Below are 25,608 nucleotides of genomic sequence, written 5' to 3'. Positions count from 1 at the left end.
GATGAGACGTCTCTCTTATTTATGAAATAGACAAAATGATACTATACAATTATGTCACCTCGAAGATCTGTTATGCAGACTTTTGTGATAGAGGAGAGCAGCTGCGACACCGAGCATCAAAACGTTTGAACAACAAAAATAAACACCCTATCATATATTTTTTAAATATATGTCTACAGCTATCATGCTTACACATTTTCATGAAAAGATAAATATATTTGGCTAAATATTATGCATTTAATTGCGGCTGAAAAAAAAATCGACATCTGAATAGTTTAAGATACTTGTGAATCAATCAGCAACCTTGTAATATATTTCATCTTATGCTTCGTCTCCCTATCATATATCATAAAGCTAGAAATGATAACCTATTGAAGTCAAATCTCTAAAATTCTAATGAATAAATTGCATCATATATCGTTCAGAATTATTCCAATGAAGAACAGGGTCATATATGATGTGAATGTGACAAGGATTTTTAGGTTTTGAAATTTTTTACCTTTGCCATTTTGTTTCTCTGAAATTTGTATTCATGGTGAGGGTCTGGGTGTGGTGTTCTTCACTATTCTTTAGATTTTTTACGCCACTGTACTCTGACTATTCTAAATAAAAGTCATTTTTTTTTGTTACACTTTAGCATCCCATTATTCTATATTATTTATGTTTTTGCCTTTAATAGAAGACATGAACAAGTTTGTGATTATGTCATCTCACAGGCACTTATCTCAGAGAAAAAAAAACCTATATACCTTTAATATAACACGTGTCATATTAAGGTATATATGATTTTTTTTCTGTGTGTCATCTATAGAGAGGAAACACTGGTGTGTCATATTTGTCATGCAGACGTATTAGCATTATCACATTTCATTTCCATGAATATTGTTTGGCCCAGCTCCCTTAGTTATGGTCTATTGTCTTTTCAACTTTTGCTTAATTAACATGAACAAGTTTGTATTTTAGTTAGGGGCCAGCTGATGCCTATCTACGGGTGCAGGATTTTGCTCGCTGCATGAAGACCCATTGGTGACCTTCAGCTATTATCTGCTCTTTGGTCGGGTTGTTGTCTCTTTGACATATTCCCAATTTCCATACAACTTTATAAGTTGGCGATTAGTTCTAATGTGAAGGAACCACTGGTGGAAGGTCAATGATATTTGAAATGCAAATGTATAAGCATTGTCACATCTCATTTCCTTGGAGATTTGTTGTTCCAGTTCCCTTTGTCGTGCATGGTCTATAGACTTTGAAACTTCTGCTCTGTAAACATTTACAAGTTTGTGTGATTATGTCAGCTAAAGGGGCACTACTAGTCGAAGGTCAAGAATATTTGGTATGCAGATTTATTAGCTTTGGTACATTAGATTATTTGGCTCTGCCACCTCAGTCATGGCCTTTTGACTGAAACTTTTGCTTTGTTAGTTTATGATTATGTCAGCTAAATGGGGACCACATGTCAAGGTCAATGATATGGAGAGATATTAGCGTTAGTACATGTAACTCATTTCCATTGAAATTATTTGGCTCTGTCACCTGTCATTTCTTTGGACTATATTGTGTTTCATAGTATACAAATTTAAAGTGTGTGTGTTAAGATACTTTTAAAAGATACGTTTACAGGGACCACTTATGACAGGTTGATTGTATTTGGTATGCAGTTATACAACCATTGGCATTTCTCATATCCATGGTGGTTATTTGGCCTTGCACCTTCAGTTATGGAAACATTTGCTTTGAGCATTTTGCCTTGTTTACATGTTTCAATATTGCCATTTTAATGTCAACAGTTGCATGATCATATTTTCTAAAATAACATGTCAACATTTTATTTTATTAGTGTAACTTTCAACATTTGTTTGTGCTATTTTGATAGATTCAATTGTTTGTTCCTAGTACACCTCATACTTTTCTTCCTTAAACTTTTTATGAATTATCCCCAAATCCTGGAACATTTTCCATTTATGTGGTTATGGTTTTTCAGAATGAATACACACTAAATCACAGTATGCTTTTTCTAATACATGGGCATTATATATGTCTAACAGTCAAAGAATTATAGATTTTTTGATATTTTTTTACAATCCTGTATCAAAGTGCTGAATGGGGGAATACTTTTAGTCTAATTTTTTTTCATTTCTCTGATCACTCACATCAGCTCAAACATTTTGAACAAACAACATTTAATTGTATATGATTTTGTAAATTTACCATCTAATGTGTTTAGGTTATGTTTGTCATTGGGTTGCTGTCTTAATGATGTATATGTATACTCTATTTTCCTTTTATTAAAATGTTGATCAAAGGCAAAATGCTCGAACAGGAACATATATTATCAGAGATCTTGTTTATATGTTTGAAACCCTGCCTCTGGCTGTGGGATGTTCTGGCTGTGTTGAAAACCCATTTGTGGACTGAGGCTATTATCTACCCTTTGGTTGGGTTGTTGTCTCTTTGACACATTGGGTTGTTGTCTCTTTGACATATTGGGTTGTTGTCTCTTTGACACATTCCTTATTTCCATTCTCAATTTTATGTTGTACAAAACAGAATGTCATTTTTTCATGTCCAATAACTCATTGACAAGGATTTGTGATAAAAAATCAAATTGTGTAGGGTATATAAAATATTTATTCATTAACAATATCAATAATGTTTTTTTATAAAGCAACAGTAAAAGCAAGGTATCAAAAATAATAACAACTTTAGGCTTAGTACGACCTGACATTACAAGATATCTATACATGTTATATAAATTGTCGTCTTACTTTGATGAAAATATTGTCATAATTTTATATTGTCTATAAATTGCAAAAATATATATTTTACTCTTGAGATCATTTAGAAAAACAAAAGAGCAGCAGTCATTATAAAGGTCATTACAATAGTTTTTATAGAAACATGTATTAGGTTTTTTTTTTTTTTTTTTATAGATAATGAACAATAGAAGTGTTACACAGTTCTTGTTTTAAAGGGAGATCATTTGAACAATAGAAGTGTTACACATGTCTTGTTTTAAAGAGATATAATTTGAACAATAGAAGTGTAACACATGGCTTGTTTTAAAGGGAGATAATTTGAACAATAGAAGTGTTACACATGTCTTGTTTTAAAGGGAGATAATTTGAACAATAGAAGTGTTACACATGTCTTGTTTTAAAGGGAGATAATTTGAACAATAGAAGTGTTACACATGTCTTGTTTTAAAGGGGGATAATTAAAGCAATCTGAGATGCACTTATATGTCACTTATCTTTCAAGAACAATTTAAGTATTCATAAGAATTTAATTTAAACCCATAAGAGTGCATAAACAAATTCATGTTAAATATATGTTTATAAATACATCTATCTATATGTAATGCCTCACTGTCCTGTATAGGATGGGTTAATTGACAACCTACCACCCCAAAAAGGATATGTAAAATTGACCCTTGACTGCAACTTTTATTTGATTATCTACCTTGTGTGAATATGAATATTGAAATAAAACGGTTAGCAATGATCTTCAGATATGCCAATATACACACACATCAATACTTTATTTCTGTTGTTAACAACAATTGAATGTCTTTTTGTACTTTTCATTAAGATTACTTTGAAAAAAAACTACCCAAATTGTTAGGTCTAAATTTCAAACATATTTTATATGTTCTATTTTCAAGACATTAGGAATCGCCTTTTAAGAAAGCTCAAGTTTTAAGCCAAACACATTTTTACCATTTCTCTCAATAAAATGATAACTTGATACATAACAAAAATATATATGAAATAACTTCATAGCAATTAATATATAATACTTAAGAGTTCATATATATAAAATAACAGCACTTTTTAAAATCATTTTTGAACAGTTAAATCAATTTGCAAAATGAGTATAAAAATGACTAGAGGAGCACCACATTGTCCAATCAAAATCATCGATTAAACAATCACATCTTGGATTTTATCAAACTTCACTTCCGTAGGAAAGTCGTCAGCATCAATTGTGTAACTTCCAGACGTGGTTGTATTATCGTCGTCATCATAACCCGTGTTTACACTGTCCATTGTCTCATCTAAATATGGTCGCTGATGCAATCCTTTCTGGAAATGTCCGTATGAAATGTGATCTCTCCCTGTGTATGGAATATGACGATTTTGATGATGTGGATTAATGTTTTCATAAAATGGATGATTTGGTGGATCTCGTGGACTACTGATGTTTGTCTGTTTATGTGGGGTTGATGGCCCCAGTTTATTTACAGTATATGGAATATGAGATGGATTTGATATATTTTGTTTGTGAGGTGGAGTCCCTCTTCTGCCTTGCTGACCTGTTGGGTGTAGTAAATATTTTCTGAAGTCTTCTGGAAATAAAGAAAATACTTTATAAACATTTATAAGCCAGTAGATTAAAGCACTAGTCTAAATGACAAATTTTGCTCTAAAATATAGATCAAATAATGAAGACTTTTAAAAAAAAAATTATTTTCACTTGCTTTGTGTTTCATTTTTAACTTTATTTTAATTCTTTTTTTTTTTTTTTTTTATTATTTTCAAATCAATCATGTCATAAGTGGATAAAAACAGATTAACACTGACATCTCATCAAAGAGCAAAATTAAGATTTGATTTTCTCAAGTCTAAACGTAGTCCATTTTGTCACAAACTTTGACACATTCTTTTGGGCATTTATTACAAATTCAATCACTGTTAATTTTAATAAAAAAAACTTTCTTTTAAAAAACACTTCTATATTTACCTGATTGGTGTGATTTGGACAAATTATGATGGTCATCATCTAGGCTCCCTCGCCCGCTATCACTAGGAATTGTCTCCCCTGATGTGTCACTATGGTTATCTCCAGGTCTCCTGACTGGATGCTGAAATAGAAAAGAAACATTAGTATAAACTAGCTGACAACCTGATATTCACAAAACTTTTTACTTGTTTGACAAATTGGCAAAGAAATCTTAAACTTTTTTTACTGTATATTGTACAGTAAAAAATATAGCAATTGTAATTATTGACCCAAAAGTTATGCAAATGCTCAAATCTTTGAACTGGTTAAATTTTTACTACATATGAAAGACTTTTTTTACAATAACCTTAACCAGTAGTTTTTTTTATAAAGTATTCCAGGATTTTTCAGACAAATGACCATTTCATGAAAACAGTCATGAGCTGCTGGTTATGAAAAATCCATTAATATTTTATTTGTTGATGCTTGCATGAAGATATGAATTAATTTTTATAAAACTGACCACATAAAATTATTAATGTGTAATTTATGACAAAATGTAAAATATATGTTGTGCCTAAGAATAAATTCACTCAGATTTACATCAATTTATTCACAATTAATAGTCAAAACTTTGAGATATGGCTAAAAAATATTTTTCACCCTGTCAAATTTCTCACTGTTTAATGGATATTAGACTTTTTATATTTCACTAATATTCAATTTTCTTTCATTTAGACCACTACTTTCGATATTATCTTCCCTATAAATAAGATTTATCAATTTTTCCACACCATATAGTATCATTGTAAACATAGCCCTTTTGTTAACTATTTATAAAGTTAAATCCAAAATCTTTTCACAGATAAAAAATCTTTTTGGTTCTAGGAAGTGACCGTCCATAACTCTGTTCTACAATCTTTCGTAAACAGTTTGATCAAAGCTTTGATTAGTACTGATAATCCTAAACTTGTGATTGTGTGCTGTTTTAATTGGCAATGATTTCAAACAATCAACATTTATCCGTTTTTCCAGTTCAAAAATTATTTAAAGTTGTTTCCAAAATCAAACAATCCAATTTCTTTACCTCTTAGACAAGTGTAAAACTGTTTATTCATGCCCGTATATGCCACTTAACAAAATCACACGGCATGAAATTAATTCATGAAGATCTTTTGTTTCTGAATCAAATTTAAATCTTTATTATGGGTCTTGTTTGTCCTTGTTGATACATTTTCAAATGGATTTTAGTTACATAAAACCTGTAACAGTTTCCAAATGAAGGCTTTATTTCTTTTTGAAAGAAAAACTCATTTTGCTCACACCTGCTTAAACTTGGATAATTTAATCTTAAAATAATAATATTGTATATTTGAATTGGTAAATCAAGCATCATACTGGTAAATATAACTTTTCACTGACCTTATAAAATCAGGTCATTATTATAAATTTTTCTATCAAATCTTTGCCTAAAGCTCCCGCAATTTTTCTTGCACAGACAAAATTGAAAAAAAAATTGAATGCATTAGAAATTATTCTAGGTAATATTGTTTGACAAAATTTAAGATAATCAGTATTTTTTGTGTTTTCTTTTTAAAGCATTGACAATACCAAAAATTTCATTTATTTCAAAACATTTTTGCAGACTTTTTTTTAGCTCAAGTTTTTAGAAAAGAACAACATGCTAGAAAGTGTGACCTAAAATTGATATGACCCCTACTGACAATACCTATTTTCATGCTTCAATGTATCGTAACTAATTTCTCCAATATAGAGATGGAAATTTAATATCTAGTCTCCGAGTCTCTGAGTACAATGGATACTCTGCATATTCATTTGATCACAAAATTTCTAAATAAATGCCTTCACATGATATATGTCTAAAAATTTAATATAAATCCCAACAAAATAATCTTCCTTTTATCCAAAATATATAGGTAAATTCATATCTCAAAAGAAATTTAGATCGGAAGATTGCCCCTGATAGCGCATTATCATGTATTTATCCGCCCAAAAAATTCATTTCATCGAAAAATTGATCTGTTAGAAAGTATTGTGATCCAAAGGTAGTAAGGTTAATCTGAGGGCATTTGAAAATAATAGTTATTTGGTTTTCTTTTCAATAAATTCTTTCGTAAAATACTACAATTTAAAATATTGAAAGTGCAACTAGTTTTAAACCGAGATACATACTGAAAGTCAAGGTGTAACTGATTTAAACCAATTCAACTTATTTAAAAAAAAGTTTATCTTTAATTTTAAAAAATTGCTTTAAAAGATTGAGAAGAAATGAGTACCCGTGACTGCCCTTAAAAGTTTTACCAAGATTGATACTAACATCTTTCATCATTGAATCTGAAGGGTCTTTAAGAGCTGTTATATTTATTCCTTAGAAATTACAGATTTAAAAAAAAAAGTTTTTACCTCTGAATGCTGATTGGTCCATGGTTTGTCATGTGATTGAGCAAACTGCTGGTGTAATCTGATGGAAGCAAGTCGTGTAAGTTCTGATTGTCTCACATCACTGTTCGGAGAAATAGCTCTTGAATATCCCCCAATTTTGTCTCGGCTCTCATCATGGCTTATGTCTGCTACAGATTGAGGTCTCTACAAATAAAATAAAGACACGGTTAATTTGGAGTTTCTTAAGAAAAATACAATGAATGTGCACACACTTTTTCCTATGTCCTGGTTATACCAACCAGTTGAATGATTTCTGTGGCTTTGTTTTCCTCAAATATCTTAGCACTCTCAAAACTTGATTACAGTATAAATAAGACATGTGTCAATAAACTGAAGAAAATATCAATTTGAGTGCAGTCCTTTCTTAAAATTTATTATGATCTGATTTATTAAGGGCAAGTAAAAAGGGTGAAAACATCAATGGCATGTACTGTTTTTCTCATGAACTTTTCTATTCAGTTTTGTAGGAATGCATATCAACATATATAAATTACTTTATTAACACCTTAAACACATACAATTGTAACTAAATGTGTCAATGCACTTAAGCCACAATAAAGTTGAATAACACCTGATTGGCTTATGTTGTAATTCTTATTAATATTTGGATGTAGCATTCGTAAAGATACATGGCTAATTTGCTATATATAAGAATTTCTATATTTCATTTCAAAATAAATTGAGGAACTGATATCCCATCAAAAGGCAATTACTCAACCCATTGTCGCCATATCAAAAGTAATAGAATGAAAGATTGAAGCACAATGTGATTCTCAACAACCAATCAGTTTTCCCTAATACAATATAATTATATAATGCCCAATACATCAAAATGACAATTTTTCCTTTATTTTTCACAAGAATCGATATTTTCCATCCATTATCTACAAATACACCTGAATATTAAATATGACTCAATATTCAGTGACTTGTAATCTAATTGTCTGCTGGCTGAATATATAACTAGGAGACAAACTAAGATTGTCTCCAAGGACAGAACTGCTATCTTCTGTTGTAAATCTTTTGTGATTTCAGACTGTCAGATTATATAGCATATAACATGTAAAACTGAATATTAAAGATATGCAGTAAAATTTTCCTTAATTTACCAATGATCTAAATTACAGTGCCCTTTTTATCTAACTTTATTAAATACTTATTTTATGCATAATACTTTTTTTTGGTCATACTTGCATTTTTCAGAAATTTAAATACCTCAACACTTTTTTAAATATTTATAAGAAATAAAATTTGACATGGCTAAACATTTGTAAACTGGCAGGGCTTGTTCAGATTAGTAAAAACCTTAACTTTGTTCCTTTCCCTTGAAAAGAAAATCATTAAAAATTCCAATTAAATGTATACAGACATCTTCATTTGAAATTTAAATTACTAGACACAAACTTTTTTTTGATAATAGCCACAATTTAAAAATTTAAAGATTCTGTATTTCATCCAATTGAAATTAACAATACCAAATAATAGAGTGAGTAGGTTCATTAGCAAGGCCTTTACTATCATGAAAAGAAAGAATTTAGTTACAATTTGAGATTTTAATCTATTTGACACTGATCCACCTGTATTAAGTTCCGTCGGCCCCAGATCACAGTGGCATGTTCATTTGGATCTGTTCGTTAAACAGATATCCCTGCGGAGCTACACCCTATACCATAATGCTTTGTAATGAGACAAATATCCTTTAATATAGTCTCACACAAACAAGCAATTATTCACGGCTTAATCCAGTATTATTCATACGATAGGCAAAACTGTGAAACTCGGTACAATTCAAATTACTTGTCCATTTCACAAAAGGGGATTAGGATAAAAACACAATAAGGACTTATGCATCGCTTTGAACAATGAGTGCAAAGAAATAAACTTGCTTATCGAAAGTTTATTTGAACCTTTCATGAGTTTAATTTGTAAAATTAAATTCTTTTTCGGTGACAAAACTGATATATTCCCCCATATTTGATTATTAAACGATATTATTGAGTACAATAATTGACCATCTGAAAAAGTTGTTATGGATTTAGAATTTATATTGTCAATGTACACTGGACTTAAACTTCTTTTATAAGTAAAGAAAATCTCAATTTTGGTTATGAAAAGTCGGATTAAATAGCTAGAACTAAGATTCATAGATATGAATAAAAGGAATACAAAACTGAGACAGAAACCTATCAGCACAAACAAGCAAACTAACTAGAATCTTATTTTACACTTCAAAGGCACCAACAATTTGAGATATTTGGACCTCTTATTGTTTTTCATGAAATTTGTAGTCCTCAATCCAAGTCTTCAGCTCAAAATACAATGTTGCATAAATAAAGCAAAGTATTGATAGGGATGTCTTCCTACTTTGGAATTTACATTTACATGTCTGTTTTTTATAATTTAACAAACTGATTTGAATTTATACTTTTTAACAAGTTTTACTTTTGAAAATGTAATTATGTTTGGGACATGGGAACATTTTTATAAAGTGTAACACTTTTAAATTTGAACAATTACAATTTACTGACAAAGGTGTAAGTTAATAATAATTTTGAAATTTGATTGTAAAATGACATAATAAATAAATCAAAAGTTGTAACAGTATCAAAATCTCTGACAAACACATTTATTTTCATATAACTAGGATGAAAGTTTTCAATTATACTGCCACTCAAAAAGTTATCAAAAAATCTACATTAATTTCATTTTTTCATTATATTTCTATATTTAAATATTCTGTTTAAAAATTCTTACAATCTGATATCTATGTCAAAAAGTACAATGCAGCAAATTTTCAGCTAAATCTTACAAACAAAAAGTTATTGTGCAGCAAATTCTTATGTGAAGTTTGACTATTGTCATAATTTATTTGTAAATGAACAAGTGACTCCATATCATAACCCTGTTTACGAGGACACTTTTTATCAGAGATGAAATCATGAAAGTTATCTTGAAATCAAATATTTTCACATAATTACTGTATTGAAACTTATACTTTTTAATTTCTGTCTCAAAATGTTTAAAAAGTTTCTCTCCTTTTAATCAGGTAAACCGAATTTATAAGCAAAGGAAAAGATCTGAACAGAAAAAAATAATTTGTCGAAATTCAGAAGTTTTCTGGGCCTCTTTTTCTAATTATTTAAAGTTAAAACTTTTAATTTCTATAACCAAAAGTATAAATTATATTCCTCAAATTTCAACTTTTACCTGATTTTGACCGTTAAATTTATAAAGAACTAAAAGATGATAGGTTTGATAGGCTAACAGTTTTAGAAAACTCGTCTTTTATTTCAGTAAAATAATAAATATCTTATTCTTTTGTCCTTTTATCCTTTGAGCATATTTATACAGTTTTAAAACCTTTTTCAGTTATTATCTAGATTATCTTTATATGATATTTACGAGTAATTTCACTTTGACCTAGACTAAGACTTCAACCATAAAAATCAGCAAAACAACGCTAATGCCTTATGGTCATACACATACTAGACGATATTTTTAAAAACCATCTTGGATACATTTTAACTTTTTTTATTTTTTTCTGAGCATTAATTATCATAATTCATATTAAATGTAATTTTGACAGGTAGTAAAACATGCCACATGTATTTAGAGTACATTTTTGTAACATTCTATTTATTTGCCCAATTTTCAATTTAAAAAGTATCATGAATAAGACAATACACTTTTAGCTTCCAGTACAAAACATAAATTTCATGTTTTGAGATTATCATCTTATGACAGTTATGAATATGAAACAAGGTAACTATTTGTATAATTGTTCTCCTTTTTTCCTATTTGTCATCAAAAGTAAGAAATGATTTTTCTGTTTTTTTATCATAATGGCCACTTCACTTAAGAAACAATTTTTTTTCTGAGTGCCAACACTTATTTTCTTGCACTCTTAGTATCATGGAATGGCACAATCATGATCTATTAAGTTATGTGCATGGTGCAAAACTACACTTAAATATCGGTCATGACAAAAGTCTGAATGTACACAACTCATAATAATTTGTAAATTCAGAAACTATATAACAAACAACTGACATCCACAAAAATGCTATATAAATGTTTGAGAATTTTACAAGACCTGTGTAACTTTAAGACCACCTAAGTTCTCTTGTTTTTTGTGTTGATTTTTGTATGATGTCTGTCTGTCTGTCATTTTTTGTTTGTTATAGTGTTTTCCGTTTTTGATTGCTCCTATACTGTACATACATTCAAGCTGTGCATAAAAACAGCAATATTTAATACATTAACCCTGTAATGGTATATAGGACGGAAAATTCCAGTTGTTTCCAAAACTGAAACTAGAGTCTAGTCAAGTAGGGAGTTGTCACAGATGTGACCATTAATTAACTCTATCAATGTAAATAATCAAGTTATATATATCAATTAGTCAGAAATTGATTTCTATTCATCTACGCAATACACACACTGCTGTTTGTGTGCCTCGGAACCTTGAAACGCTGAAGATGTTTGCACTGCGATAAATTAGTTTGACTTCGTGATTGAAAAAGTAAACATACTAAGTATGTTTTACAAAGAGAACTTGTTGAGGGATTTAAAGAAGTGATTTTGCAGAATAAATGTTTAATAGGGTGTCAAACAGTTTGACATTTTCCATTGCTCAGCGGGAATGTTTACTAACAGAAATGATCAATGCCTCCTACTAGTCTCTAGCACAGCAACACTGAGTATCGTCTTTTTTTAAGGAAGAAAACATTTAATTTTATCTTTTGAAGTTACCTAATTCAAAATCTGACTTCTTATAAAGCATATTATTATTTGTAAACATAAGTCTCCAAAATCAAACTGCATTGAAAATCAAACATATAATTTTGAAGACCATATTATAAAATTAAGGAAATTTTTGTAGCCAAAAAATCTAGTGAACAGATATACTCTTGTTCATTTAAAGTTGACATTTTAAAAAGTAAACAATCTCTCAAAATGATTCTCCTCCTACCATTACTTAGCAAATTTAAAAAGTAAAGAGTATTTTAAACACCCCAGTTGTGAATGCAAAAGGTACAATATTTTCAAACTTATTTGGTTAAATGGTATCACAAGCTATTCTTGTCATGAATATTTTTGTATGTGAGCACTTTTCTGTGACCTTTTATACATATATATTCTTCAGTTTCAAGAAACCCTATTTCATTTTTAAAAATAAAAAATTATTCAGGAAAACTTATAAATGGCTAAGAAAAGTATATATCTATATCCAACTCTGATTTCAAAACTCAAAGTACTTTATCACACCAAGATTCCTAAGCCCAGTCTTCACGATGAACTGTTAAATCTACAGGCCCGGAGCTCAATTTTTGAATTTTTTTAATTAGATTCTGTTGGCCTGTAGATATGATTTTTACAGGCCCAAGAGCAATTTTACAAGTCTGGGCTGCCAGGGCTGCCACTCAGTGTGAAGACTGTAAGCCACTGGTAAACAATGGTAAAGTCATGAAAATAGAACAAAATATCTGATTGAATAAATGTATAAATGCTTGTAATATCATTGAAAAGCAAAGGTTAGAAGTTGGTTATTTTACAAATTCTTCTTACATGTAGACAAGCTTTCAAATCATTTAAAATGAAAATACATCAAGGAAACTTAAATGGCTATATTCTGACATAAGCAATTATAAAAAATTTAAAACAAAACTTCAAACTAATTTAAACCTGTGTTCGAACCACATTTGTTTCAAAGCAATAGGAAATGAATGGGCCAGTTTTGTTCATGCTTCAGAAATTTAGATGCTGGTATTTAGATAGTTCAGGTTGTTAATCAACTTTGACAATATCATATCATGTCATTCCCACAACTATTTACTGAGTCGCCACATTGTAACAATTTGTTTGACTTAAAAAAAACAATAGAATATTTAATTTGTCATATATCAATCAATCAATTATTAAAAATGTTTACATATAAGTGCAGTATTACAATATATGTACCACAGAAGGTTATTAGTTGAAATTTTCAACAACTAATGTACTTTGGTGAACAGGACTTTTTAACAATTTTTAGTTTCGTTTTTTTTTTATACTTAGTGTACCCATTAGCATCAAATTTATTTACAGCAAATTGATTCTAGTTTTATTGATGGAAATAATAAATTGGTCATGTCCAAATAAGATGGCCGTATCGATACTAGATCTAAAAAGGTAGAGCGGCCATAAAAAATATAAAAATTAACAAGGTTGACATAGTGAAACAAAAATTAATCAAGCTTGGTTAGAATTGGCATCTAATTGAGCTTTATTTCTGTTGAACACTGTGGCTCGCATAGCACTGACCAACAAATGTTTTATCATACATGCATATTGTGGGGTCTAATGTCTCACTGCAAATAGGCAACTGAAAATGATTTTTTTTCATGGTATTTTCATGATAATCATTAAAAGTAAATAACATTTGTTTTTACACATGAAATTCATATTGATATGAGAGGAATCTTAATTTCTTTACATAATATTAATGTTATTTTTTGTTTGTATTTTTAGCCGAAGCACACCTTAAATAAAGTATTAACATTTATATGATGGAAAATCCTTTTATACTAAGAATTTGTCACAATTTTCTGTAACAGCTTGATGTTCGTGTTCTCATACAAAGTAAATAAGTTCTGGTCACTAAGTCTTTGTTGTTAATTCATTTGACATACACACGCTATTTCTTATCCTTCTTAAGACATTTCTCTTCTAATGAGGGATGCATACCAGAAAAGCTTACCCAGAAAATTAACGAGTTTCAAACACACAAGATACAAAAAATCAATGACAATGTTTAGAGAGATAACAATATGTCTCTTTGTTGATATAACTTAAGAGACTTAATTCCACCACTAATTGGTGTTTTGCCCAGAGGGAAAAAAATAAGCAAAAGAAAAATGTCTTTCTTCATGAAGTATGTTATTTTTGGTGTACTATATCAAGGGGTTGTGAAAAGTGATTTGATATTTATAACCTTGGTATAGTCCTATTTAGTATTTAGAAATTGTACTCTGCTTGAGAATTGCTATTAAAAGGTTATTTTCTAAAACCCTTGAGATCGTTTAAAAGAAATGACCAAATCTGAGAAGCATTATGTACCCTTGAATTGTAAATTATACAAACATAAATATAACCTTCCATGCTCAAGTAAGAGAAATGTATGGAGAAATAGGATCAAGTTAGACAGATTAAATTAATATCTCTATCATTTTATATTTTTCAAGAGTTGTCTCCCATTTTTAGAAAGAAATTTACCTGATATGTATTCTGACTGGCTACACTGTTGGCATCATGGGAAGGGTTGTACTCTGTATGCTGACTGGATGATCTATCACCTGGTAGACTGTACAGGGAACCTTTGTCAGAAGAGATGGAAAACAGATTTTTATTCTGATCTGGTACCACAGTCTCCTGGTACATTCGTTTCTGTTTATCCAATCTACGAATCACGAATATGGTAATGATAATTGTGGCTGCTAATACTATAGTTACCACAACAACAGTTATAGCAATGGCAATACTATAGTCCTGCTGTTCTTGTGCCATAGGTGAGGCTGAGGTAATATTCCGTAACGACACAACAATGTGTAATTTTCTTGTTGATGTTAAAGATGTTGGTAGTCCTTTGTCAGATACGGCTATCTCCAAGAAATATTTTAGATTCATGTTGAGAATGGTCATCCTCTGAACCACAACCACTTCACCTGTTGTACTGATTATATTGAAAATATCAGAGTCATTCCGTGATTTGATTGAAAACAGCAAGTCGCTATTAGGTCCCAAATCTGGGTCAAATGCTTTGATTTTCGTTACAACAGAATTAACAGGTGACTGATATGAAACTAAAACTGTGTCATTGGTTGCATTAGGATACATGATAATTGGGTGATAGTCGTTCTGGTCATCTACATCAACAATCACATTGACGGTACTGGTTCTTGGTGGATTACCATGGTCGAATGCCACCACCATGAAAGCATATCTATCCTGATCTTCTCTGTTAAGAAGTTTGGTTGTTTTAATTGTTCCGTACGGCATTACTTGGAATGGTACTCCTTCAGAAGATTTCGCTAAAGAGTAAGTTATAATTCCGTTCACATCAGTGTCTTGGTCGGTAGCGTGCAATGAAGTGACATTGAAATCTTTAAGATTTTCAAGGACACGAGCATGATAGACATCTTTGTCAAATTTAGGATCATTGTCATTTACATCATCAATGTTAACGATAACAGTACATGTTGAACTCAGGGGTTGTTTCCCTTTATCGACCGCTAACACTCGAAATTTGTATTGGTCAATTTTTTCTCTGTCAAATGTGTTGTTGGCTCGAATAAGTCCTGTTGCACTGTCAATGGTAAAGTCTTGACCTGAATCTGCATGAAGTCTGTATGTGACATCAGCATTTACCCCAATATCCCGATCTGAAGCAGAAACATGAAGTATTACATCATTGAAATTGTTGTTTTCAGCAATGCTTGCAGTGTAGGTTGTTTTCATGAATACTGGTGGCTGATCATTTTCATCAATAACTTGAACCACAAAGTTCTTGGAGCTGTTTAATGGTGGACTTCCGACATCGCTACAGAATACGGAAACCAAATGTTCTGGTTTAGCCTCACGGTCCAGTGGTTGATGAACTATGACCTTGTACTCTTTTACTTCCATGCGCTGTAGTTGGAAGAAATTGTTCTGGATTTGACATGTGACTATTCCATTTCGACCAGTGTCACCATCGTCAACTTTTACATGGGCTACAACAGCTCCCATGTTAGCAAATTCTGACACTTCAGCCATGTCAGAATCTGATAACAAGTTAATGTTAATTGTAGGTGGATTATTCCCAGAGTCCAAAATATTTACATGCACGAAAACTTGAGATACAGAAGGCTGATCACCATTATCAACTGCTTCTACGATCATTTTGTACGACTCGCTTGGTTCATATTGTAACTTCTTAATTAGTTTGATATCTCCAGTCTTAGTATTTATTGAGAAAGTTGATAGAATATCCTGGTTTTGACTTGCACTAAATCTGTAACTAACTTCTCCATTTTTACCAGAATCAGAATCGGTTGCTGAAACAGTTACAATAGTTGAATTAATAACCACATCTTCTGCCAAAGTTACATTGTACAAAGATTTACTGAATTTAGGAGATTCATCATTGACATCGTCAACAACAAGATTTACATCCAAAGTGCCTATTTTTGCTGGGTTGCCGCCATCTTTTGCCAAAATTTGAATTTTATAGCTGTCTTTTACTTCTCTGTCCAATGTTCTAATCACTTTCAGCCATACAGTTGTGGTTTGTCCATCAAGGTTTTTAGAAAATTCAACATTAAATGGAGACCCGAGAGGTGAGATCTGGTAATCTATCACAGAAAAGTTAGTACTATCTTTATCAATTGCACTACTAATGGTAAATTTTGTTCCAACAAGAGAAGCCTCGGAAACAGACAGATTAACACTTGATGATGGAAAATATGGTGTGTTATCGTTAATATCATTCAAATGAACAAAAATGTCAAATGTTTCAAAAAATATTCCATATGTCGACTTGGCAGAAACTTGTAACGACAATACACATGAAGGGGAATATTCACAGATTGTTTCTCTGTCTAAATTTTCTTTTGTTCGGATTTCACTTGTTGTTTCATTTATCTTGAATTTTGATGAATGCGAATGTCCCTGAGTAAGAAAGCTATATTGTATTGTTTTAAAATCGTCAGAATTATTAACCAATTTTTCTAAGTTTGTATCCGTTGCAATATTTCCAAGGAATTTGTTTGAACCACTTTCTTCGTCTATGTAATATACCAGTGACTGCAATGTTGGTAAAAACATGAAACCGATAATTAATATCTTCTCCATCTTCCTGTGACTTTGTCGAGACTTTACAAGTCCCTTAAGTGGTTCCAGACTTCTATTTTCTCATGATCTTTTTAATAGTCGATTATCAAATTTCCAATTTCTTCCAATCAAAACTTGTTATTACTTCAATTCAAATATTATTACTGCCTTGCTTTCACTCTGAAAAATAGATGTAAAAATATTGACACATGGTATTAAAACACATTTAACCACTAACAGGAAACCCAGTAGTGTTTGACTGAGTATAGTGTGTTGAAGTCTTATTTGTTTATCCATATGTAATTAATCCAATTTGAAGTAAAGAAAATATTTTTCTTACATTACTGATATATTTCACACTTAGACAGATTGTTAAACAAAGTCTGCCAACACATATATTCTACACTTCATTTACTTTAAGTTTGTACAATTACACAACTTGGAACAATTCAATTTCTACTGTATTCTAATGGTTTTTACCTTCCTAAAATATTCAAGTTCTTAAAGTAATTTTTCAACAGGTATAAGCTATTATACTCTTTTGCACTATTAAATATATGACTAAAATTCATATTTTAGTTTTTCATTATTTGAAAGTTATCAGTTATAGGTGGTAAACTGTATGACAAATATGTATACTGTCTTTATATTAAGTAAAAAAAATATACTTCAGTTCCTGGTAATTGTATTATGAACAAAACAATGCAATATATATCTTTATTTCATATTCAATAGGAGTAATATTTTACTAAAAACTTTTATCTTTTTGTAATTCTAACAGTCCTATTTAATATCATCCCTTTATAACTTATGAATATATAAAAACTAAAACATATTTTTATATATTAATCAAATGTACCCAGATCACCTATTATATACAACATCTTCAAACTAATTTTTCAAAACATTATGTTCCACGCCATGATATTCAATCTATTTTTTGTTCAACTAGGAGCAAATTAAACTATTATGTCTTTTTAGTTATCTTTTAACTATCATTAAATGTAACTTAAATTGTTCAACATGTGTGTCACGCAAGGTAGAAATAAACAATATAGGCTAAAAATATCATATAAATAACCTTATTTACTTTGTTAATGAGATTAATTGTTACTTACCAATTTAATTAACATGTATATATTCCTGTAAAAGTGACTTTTGTTTTCAAAATAAGCACAAAAACACAATTTTATCATGAAAATATAAACGAAAAAATATGTCCTTGCTATCAGAATTAATTCACAACCTTTTCTGCTACTATAACCACAAAGTCAGTACACATTGGCTCAAAACAAGTTAGCTCCTCCCATAAAATATTATTTACCAATCAGAAAAAAGAATTAAAAAAGAAGTGTGAAACAACTGTCAATCAAGATTAAGACTTTTCCCTAAGGTAAAATACAGCCAAGTAGATTTATAGCCTAGGTGCTAATGAAATCTACACCAAGGTAATGAATTAAAGAAATAAATTTGCTACCAAGGAATTTCACAGCTAGCATACAGAAGCTGTTAAAAGTTAACTAGACAGCTTTTAAAAGGGTTTTCTTACTCAATTTAGTTATATGTCCTCAAACAACCTGTTTTCATATGTTCAAAGTTACGAAATTATTATTCTATTACAAAATTTAACTCTGGAAGCCAATTATTGTGGGTTTCTGAAGTAAACAACTACACAATTCAGCCAATTATCGTGTGCACCAAGTGAAAAATTAACGGATGTGACACCAAGTGCTTTTGCATTTAAAACCATAATCCTGAAATTACAAGTACTTTTATTTTTCCTTCATTTTTATATGAAAATAAAATACCATATATATATAAAATAATAATCAATGATCAATACTTATTAAGTTGGAAATTTTTCGAGAAGGATTTATAACGATTAATATAAAATTGTGAAAAAAATTCTCTAACTTTAATTTTATCTTGAAGGAAGATATTAATAAGACTTGAAAACCATGAAAGTAAAACCTTGCGAACAAATTTCCCCTTTGATTTCTATCACATGATTTCAATATATCAATGATATAATAATAATATGACACCATTTCGATGTATCATTGTATGTAAAGTTTATTGAAATACATGTACTTACAAATAGGCCCACTATTTATATATGATTTTTTTTTCACACCCAACCCTCTTTTTTCCAATGAGTCAGGAGACAGGCAAATTTATTTTTTCAATTTCATCTGATAATTATTACTCAGTGGCGGATCCAGGGGTTGGACCCCCTTTTTTTTGGACGATCAATGCATTTGAAAGGGGACATGTGGTTGGAACACCCCCACCCCCTTTTTAAAATGGCTGGATCTGCCCCTGTTGCTATTAATTTGTAAGAATTAAAAATACTTGAAAATGAGTAATTCAGTCCACACTCCTGGGTGTTTTCTGTTTTATTCCATTTTGCTGTGTCCCAAAAAAAAATAAAACAAAAACATTAAATTTACCACAAAAAAGTCTTCAGTCAGAGCAATTATAACTGTCTGTTGGGTAATAGAAGCAAACTTCTTTTAAACTTGGAATTGAAGTATCAATTAATGTAACTAAATTTTCGGTAATTCCTCAAACTATCATTCATCTTTTTGACCCCTTTGTGTTTACAGAACAGGATTTTCATCTTTCAGACTATTTGAAGAACATGTTTATAGAATTCAAACTTTTAAAGACAAATTTCTATAACAATTACTGTACATGTGTATCAAAATCAATGTCAACTTATTCAGAACTACAGAATGGAAACAAACCTCTGCACTTCTGATGTGTCCTTTGCTAATAAAATCCTGCAAGAAGATAAATAATTCTTATTATAATTATGTGCATAGAGTGCTTTTCTGATTTTTGGAAAAGGAAAAATTTTCTGCCCTTAGTGGGTAGCCAAATAAAATGATCACTCTCTCTGACAGAATCAAAGAGGTATGAGAGAATATTGCTTACATGTTATACAGTGCATATTCACCATTTTAGTATAAAAAAAACCTCTTTGATGAAAAGTAATTCTGAGATTGTAATGACATAATCAAATTACACCAAGAAGACCATTGATGATATATAAATATATATACTCTCCTTTACATGTAAAAAGTATGAAGACAACAACAGATCTCAGTGTAAACATAGAAAGATGCAAGAGAACTAAATTGGTAGGTAGAACACATCAATAAACAATTTTATACAAAAAAACCTGTTTTTCACAATAGCATAATTAATATCCATGAAGATATTAGCAAAATCTGACGATAAAATAGTAATAAAATATAACCACCATCTATTACTATGGTCCAGGGACCGTGAAATTAGACTATCCCCTATAATTAGGTTACCTTACTACTAAAAAAGGAAATAATAATTCAGAAAATTACAGACATTTTACAGTTTAAATAACATTAAAACACATAAATTTGTTAAATGAACTTTAAATACCACCACAATTACTTAAATTGATTTTTTAAACCTTTTTTTTGCATCAAAGTTCATATCAAACGATTGGTTCAGATGATGGGGGTACTATCAAATATTTAATGCCTATGAAATATTCTTTTAATCTAAGGTATCAGATTGAAACTTAATTGAGACATAAGTTTGCATTAATTTTGTGAAGTGTTTCATTAGATCCAATTTTCTGCTTTAATTGGTTCACAAATATTCGTCTTATGCCTTTAAATTTGTGTCAAATTTTTCCTTGTTCCCTTTATCATGGTAATGCGATCCAACATGCATCTTTAAGTTCACATCTTATCTTTTTATAATAGACGAGCCGAATTTACCTGCACTGTGTAGCACCTGCGTTAGTCATTCAAGGTCGTCAAATCGTGACCCCCTCACAAAACTCCTATTGATACATCTTTAATAGTTCAATCTGACTTGATAAACCGTGAAATAGAACACAAAATGCAAATCTATAGAAAATCGCTTTAATCAGATTGAAGATAAGTATAACTCTTTGTAAAATTTTAGTCAACGTGACGGAATAAGCTGTTAACAAACAATCCTATCTGACGGCAGTATTACAAAGAACTGTACTATTGTCGAAGATGTGTGTGGCTACGTATAAAGCTATACAAACTTTATTTAACTGTTTTCTAAGTTTAATACGTTTTAACAAGTGTTTTACATGTGAAGGTGTCATTTTGTTTCTATTTGGCTGTCACCTGAGGTTAAGGTTATGAGCAATGTGTCCCTAATGTCACACCTGAACATGTTAATAAGTCCAGTCACAAACAAAAATACATAATAAACTGTTAAATTGATATATGTTACTTTTTTATACCTTTTTCATTCAATGATTTTAAATCATATAAAGAACTGGGATTTCTCAAAAAGTAGACTGAACCTTTGATGACTTTATGAACTATTTACAGAAAAATGTATAGGAAGGAAGTGAAATTGTCTATTGCTGGAATTTTTATTAGAAATGTCCTTTTTATTCTTTAATTTACATCAACAGAAACAATTACTGAATACTCAAACTGATTCTAGATTAGAACTAAGGTTGAAATGAATTTCTAGAATTTGGTAGATATTATCATGTATGAATAATACCTTGAAAAAACATTGGTTAGTGACCCTATTAATTCAATTATGTATAAACATTCTGCAAACCGGGCATATGTATCATTCTGCATTCTGGATTTTTATACTTCATAAATATAAGTAACAATGCTGAACACTTCTCTGCCCAAGTCACACTGGAATCACTCAAAATTTAAAGTACCTAATAATAGTCCAAAGAACACTGAGTTCAAATCCATGAAAATTGTTTCAGATGTTATTGGAAACTACAGTATCATTTAAGACCACATTTTTGTCCAAAATGATAATTTATTAAATCATTATTACAATAATTTATAAGCAAATAATTCTAAACTTTAATAAGTTTATGTATAACACAGAAAACAACATTATTTATGACAAGATATTAAAGATTTTTCATTAATAATTAAGGATTGAACATGTTTTGGAGGTGCAAAACATCTATTCCTTTGACAGCTAAAGAATACGTTTTTTTACACAGTATCATGTGACTATCGCGGTCCATTATGACTGCCTACACGAAATACAGGTTGACTGACGACCGGGGATCATAGGTTTCTATGGGTTTATTGTAATGAATTTTAATTATGAGCATCATATTAGATTACTTTTGTGATATAAACTGATATATCTTTTGTATATCATGTATCATCTAATCACTTTAGCTAAATTTGGATCTTTTCAAATTCGAACATGTGTTTTAGACGCCAAAAATTATGACAAAGATTAATACGATACATGTTTTAAAATGATATAATCTTATAATAAATTAGTTATTGAAAAAAATTGGATCAGTGTTGGAATCTTATGAAGAAACTATAAAAATACAGGAAAATATAAATGGTCAATGTGCCGAAGAACTCCAAATAAAGTTGACCGTTTATCAGCTATGATAATATCTTTCATTTTCAAGGAATAAAACTATGCTCAAACTTTAAGAAATAAAATTTACAACCCTCCATGACATAGACAGACCCAAGAATTTATCTGATATAATACCAGTATAAATCCCCTCACATCAAACAAAATCAAAACTTGCCATTTTAGTAATATTTAATCTAGGTTCATAATATTCAATGATCCAGATATCAATGTCTTAGCTACAGGGAATCTTTCTGTTGTCAGGTACACCTTTGTCTCCCTGATTTGGGTCTGTTTGATTAGACAGATAACAACATCTCCTCTTTATTGAATTTTACAATATACTCTTGAGCCTGGCTGTGGATACTCTGGTTGTAAATCATTAAATGGAAAAGAATCAAGTTAAATAACTAGGCAGGTGTGAAATCTATCTAATTTACTCCAGATAGCAATGTAATCGTTTTGATATAAAACACCTTCCTCAAAAGAATTACGATTCTGTAGTGGTCAATTTGACAGCTTCTTTTGAATGGTTTTAAGTTTAAAGAGCTACTAGATGAGCACATCAAATAAAACTGGATTCTCAGGGAAGAAGTTTAATAAAACGAAACTGTGAGAATCCATTGTAAATATTAGTCTAAATTTAATAAAGAACTTTATTAAGATAAGAAATTAGTAATTTAAAGATTAAATATTCAATATCAATATAAATTAATGCTAAATTTTATTTACTTTGATCCAGATATGAAACATTGAGATGTCACTTTTGGAATTGTCAAGTTTATCCAACTTTTTCCAGAGCTCCTGAGAACTCATTGGTTATAGTGGGGTTTTCAATGTTTGAAGTCTATAGTTTACTAAGTAATTTATCTTGTCATTATTTTTACCATGGTATGGTCTTTTTTCTTTGACTTCGGATTCCATAATGTCCCATGAGTATCTTCAGCCACTTTTTTACAAATTATTTTTTCCTTTGTCATGCTTAAAAATACTAAATAGCTAGTGAAACTTGTGGAATATTCTAATATTCAATTCAATTTTTTCACATTATTTAAAATTTTAGTAAATGATCATTTCTTTTTCTGTTTGTTGTCTTCTTTCTTATTTCCTTGAAATCTGAGAACAATATTATCTGACTGCTTCATGTTTTTTCCCACTTATAAATCTTTTTTTGACATCTTTCACTATTTAAAACTTTTTTTGACATCTTTCTCCTTAAATATTTTTTTGACATGTTTCTTTTTTTCAAATTTGCAAATATAAAACAAACAGAAGACAACTAAATCTGATTTTAATCATAACAAAACATATTATTCAACTATTTAAATAAACTTTGCCAAATAAAGGTCTGAAATCAGATCCTCCAATTAAAAGAAAATCTTTGTTTCTTGTCAACAGGCCTTCCTTTCCCCGTCCTCTCAAAACAAACAGTAAACTTTGTCAAACATGAATTTATCCTGTTAGATAAATATTTGTACCATGGGGGAGACATGAAAATTGAGCTTAAATAATCCAAGTATTTGTTTTAGTTAAGGAGACCCAATCATCCAGGTCGATTTCTCACTATCTCTGTAGATTAAGAAAGACTTAAAATAATGTATTAGAATGGCATGTGTTTGATTCATAAGAATGACATCTTTGCATATACTTTTATATAGCTTATTGAAGATCATACCAATTGAATCGGTGACTCTTGTCCTTGAACTTTAAAAGGTTAATATTCTGAAAGAATTTAGTCCTTATTTGTAGCCAAGTCAGTCCTGAGTGTCCTATTGGTATCAAAGTAATGAAAAGTGAGATTGAACATTGCAGGAAACATTCATGACGGTTTCAATTAAATGGAGAATGTGTTCATGAGACACATCTGATGTCTCTGCTTGCATAAACGTTATAAAGGGGCATAATTTAAGAAGAGTAAAAGTGATGCCAACCACTTAAAACTTGATGCGTATTTTGTGGTAATAATAATAAGTATTGTGTATAAGTTTTATAACATTTGGTTGAGGCAAACTTGAGTAAGATATCAGAAACCAATTTTTGGATGTACATACAGTCAAGACAAGGGTAACACCTAAAGCCCCCTCCAGTGATGAAATCATTTCATTTGCTTAATTCAACTGTGTGAAAAAACTAGGTGGTTGCCTAGAAAATGTCATGTTATTCAACTCTTTCAACTTATAACCAAAACAACAACTATCTCACAACTCTACTAAAAGTTGAAATTAGTCTCAAAGATTGAAAAGAATCCTCCCTGATTTCATGTCTTATTTAGTTCAGATCTATTTTAAATTTTCATTAAACGACCACCTTATATATATCATATTTATTGATAGGAAGTGTGGGGCGATATAATTTGTAATTCTAATTAAAGAACTTAAACAACCCTGAACTTTTTTGTTTAAAACACATGTTTTTATAATCATATAATATGTATATAATTATTAAGTCCTTTATACAAAATAAAGAAAATTTTGCAAAAAAACATTTTTCATAGTTGACACAGACAAAGATGAATTATAGAATAGGTTATAGCAAAGTAAAGAAAATTACAATCATGAATATGTAAATTAATAAAATGATAAATTGACATTTTGTCAATATTGTTTCTGATTAATATTCCATTCAAACTTCAAGATGTATCATATGATATTAAATGTGACATCATATTCATTATTTTTTATGACTTTTCATCAATTATTTAACCGATGATCCTGTTTGTTTTATAAATTAAAGTTCATTAAAGGTATTCAGTGCATATAGAATACAGCTGGTTTATATTCTTTCCTTGAAAATTGAGTTTCTTCTTAAAATGACATATTTGTTCAACTAGTTTATAATTATGTAATCAACATTTTCATATAGAAATACAAGTTTATTTTTTCCTCAAAAATTTAGTTTCTTCTTATAATGACATATATATTTGCTTATTTAGTTTATTAACTATGTATTCAATATTTTCAGAAAGTAATACAAGTTTGATGCAAACTTATAAACAGTTAAATGTTTCAAGTCATCGAAATATGATAACAACATTTTAGACTTGACTGTATATCAAATTCCAACTGAAGTCAGTTCCATTTATTCTCTCATATGTGTATACATATTTTTGACAGATTGTTTTTTTTGATAAATACATTTATTTTTGCTAGTATTATAATATTTTGCACAACTTTCTTGCCTAGG

General features: G+C 29.9%; 1 protein-coding gene across 5 annotated transcripts in view; it reads right to left on the bottom strand.

Moving 5' to 3' along the window:
• Window positions 1-2,610: 2,610 nt before the first annotated feature.
• The window catches only part of LOC139485012 (protocadherin beta-13-like), a 75,898-nt gene continuing 52,900 nt past the window's right edge, over window positions 2,611-25,608 (bottom strand). For 3 of the 5 annotated variants that reach the window (XM_071269104.1, XM_071269106.1, XM_071269105.1), the window contains 4 exons: window positions 14,437-17,211; window positions 7,144-7,326; window positions 4,741-4,861; window positions 2,611-4,345 (listed from right to left, as the gene is read on the bottom strand). In XM_071269104.1, coding sequence (XP_071125205.1) covers window positions 3,921-4,345; window positions 4,741-4,861; window positions 7,144-7,326; window positions 14,437-17,052 — 3,345 coding nt within the window. In that variant the 5' untranslated portion in view covers window positions 17,053-17,211 and the 3' untranslated portion in view covers window positions 2,611-3,920. Of the gene's footprint in view, window positions 4,346-4,740; window positions 4,862-7,143; window positions 7,327-14,436; window positions 17,212-18,149; window positions 18,315-25,608 lie in introns of those variants that run through there. The other 2 variants (XM_071269107.1, XM_071269103.1) reach the window with 2 other exon arrangements.

The sequence above is a fragment of the Mytilus edulis genome, chromosome 8 (assembly GCF_963676685.1).
Source record: "Mytilus edulis chromosome 8, xbMytEdul2.2, whole genome shotgun sequence".
Taxonomy (NCBI): domain Eukaryota; kingdom Metazoa; phylum Mollusca; class Bivalvia; order Mytilida; family Mytilidae; genus Mytilus; species Mytilus edulis.
The sequence above is the reverse complement of the archived record's forward strand: the minus strand, read 5'-3'. Positions and strand labels throughout refer to the sequence as shown.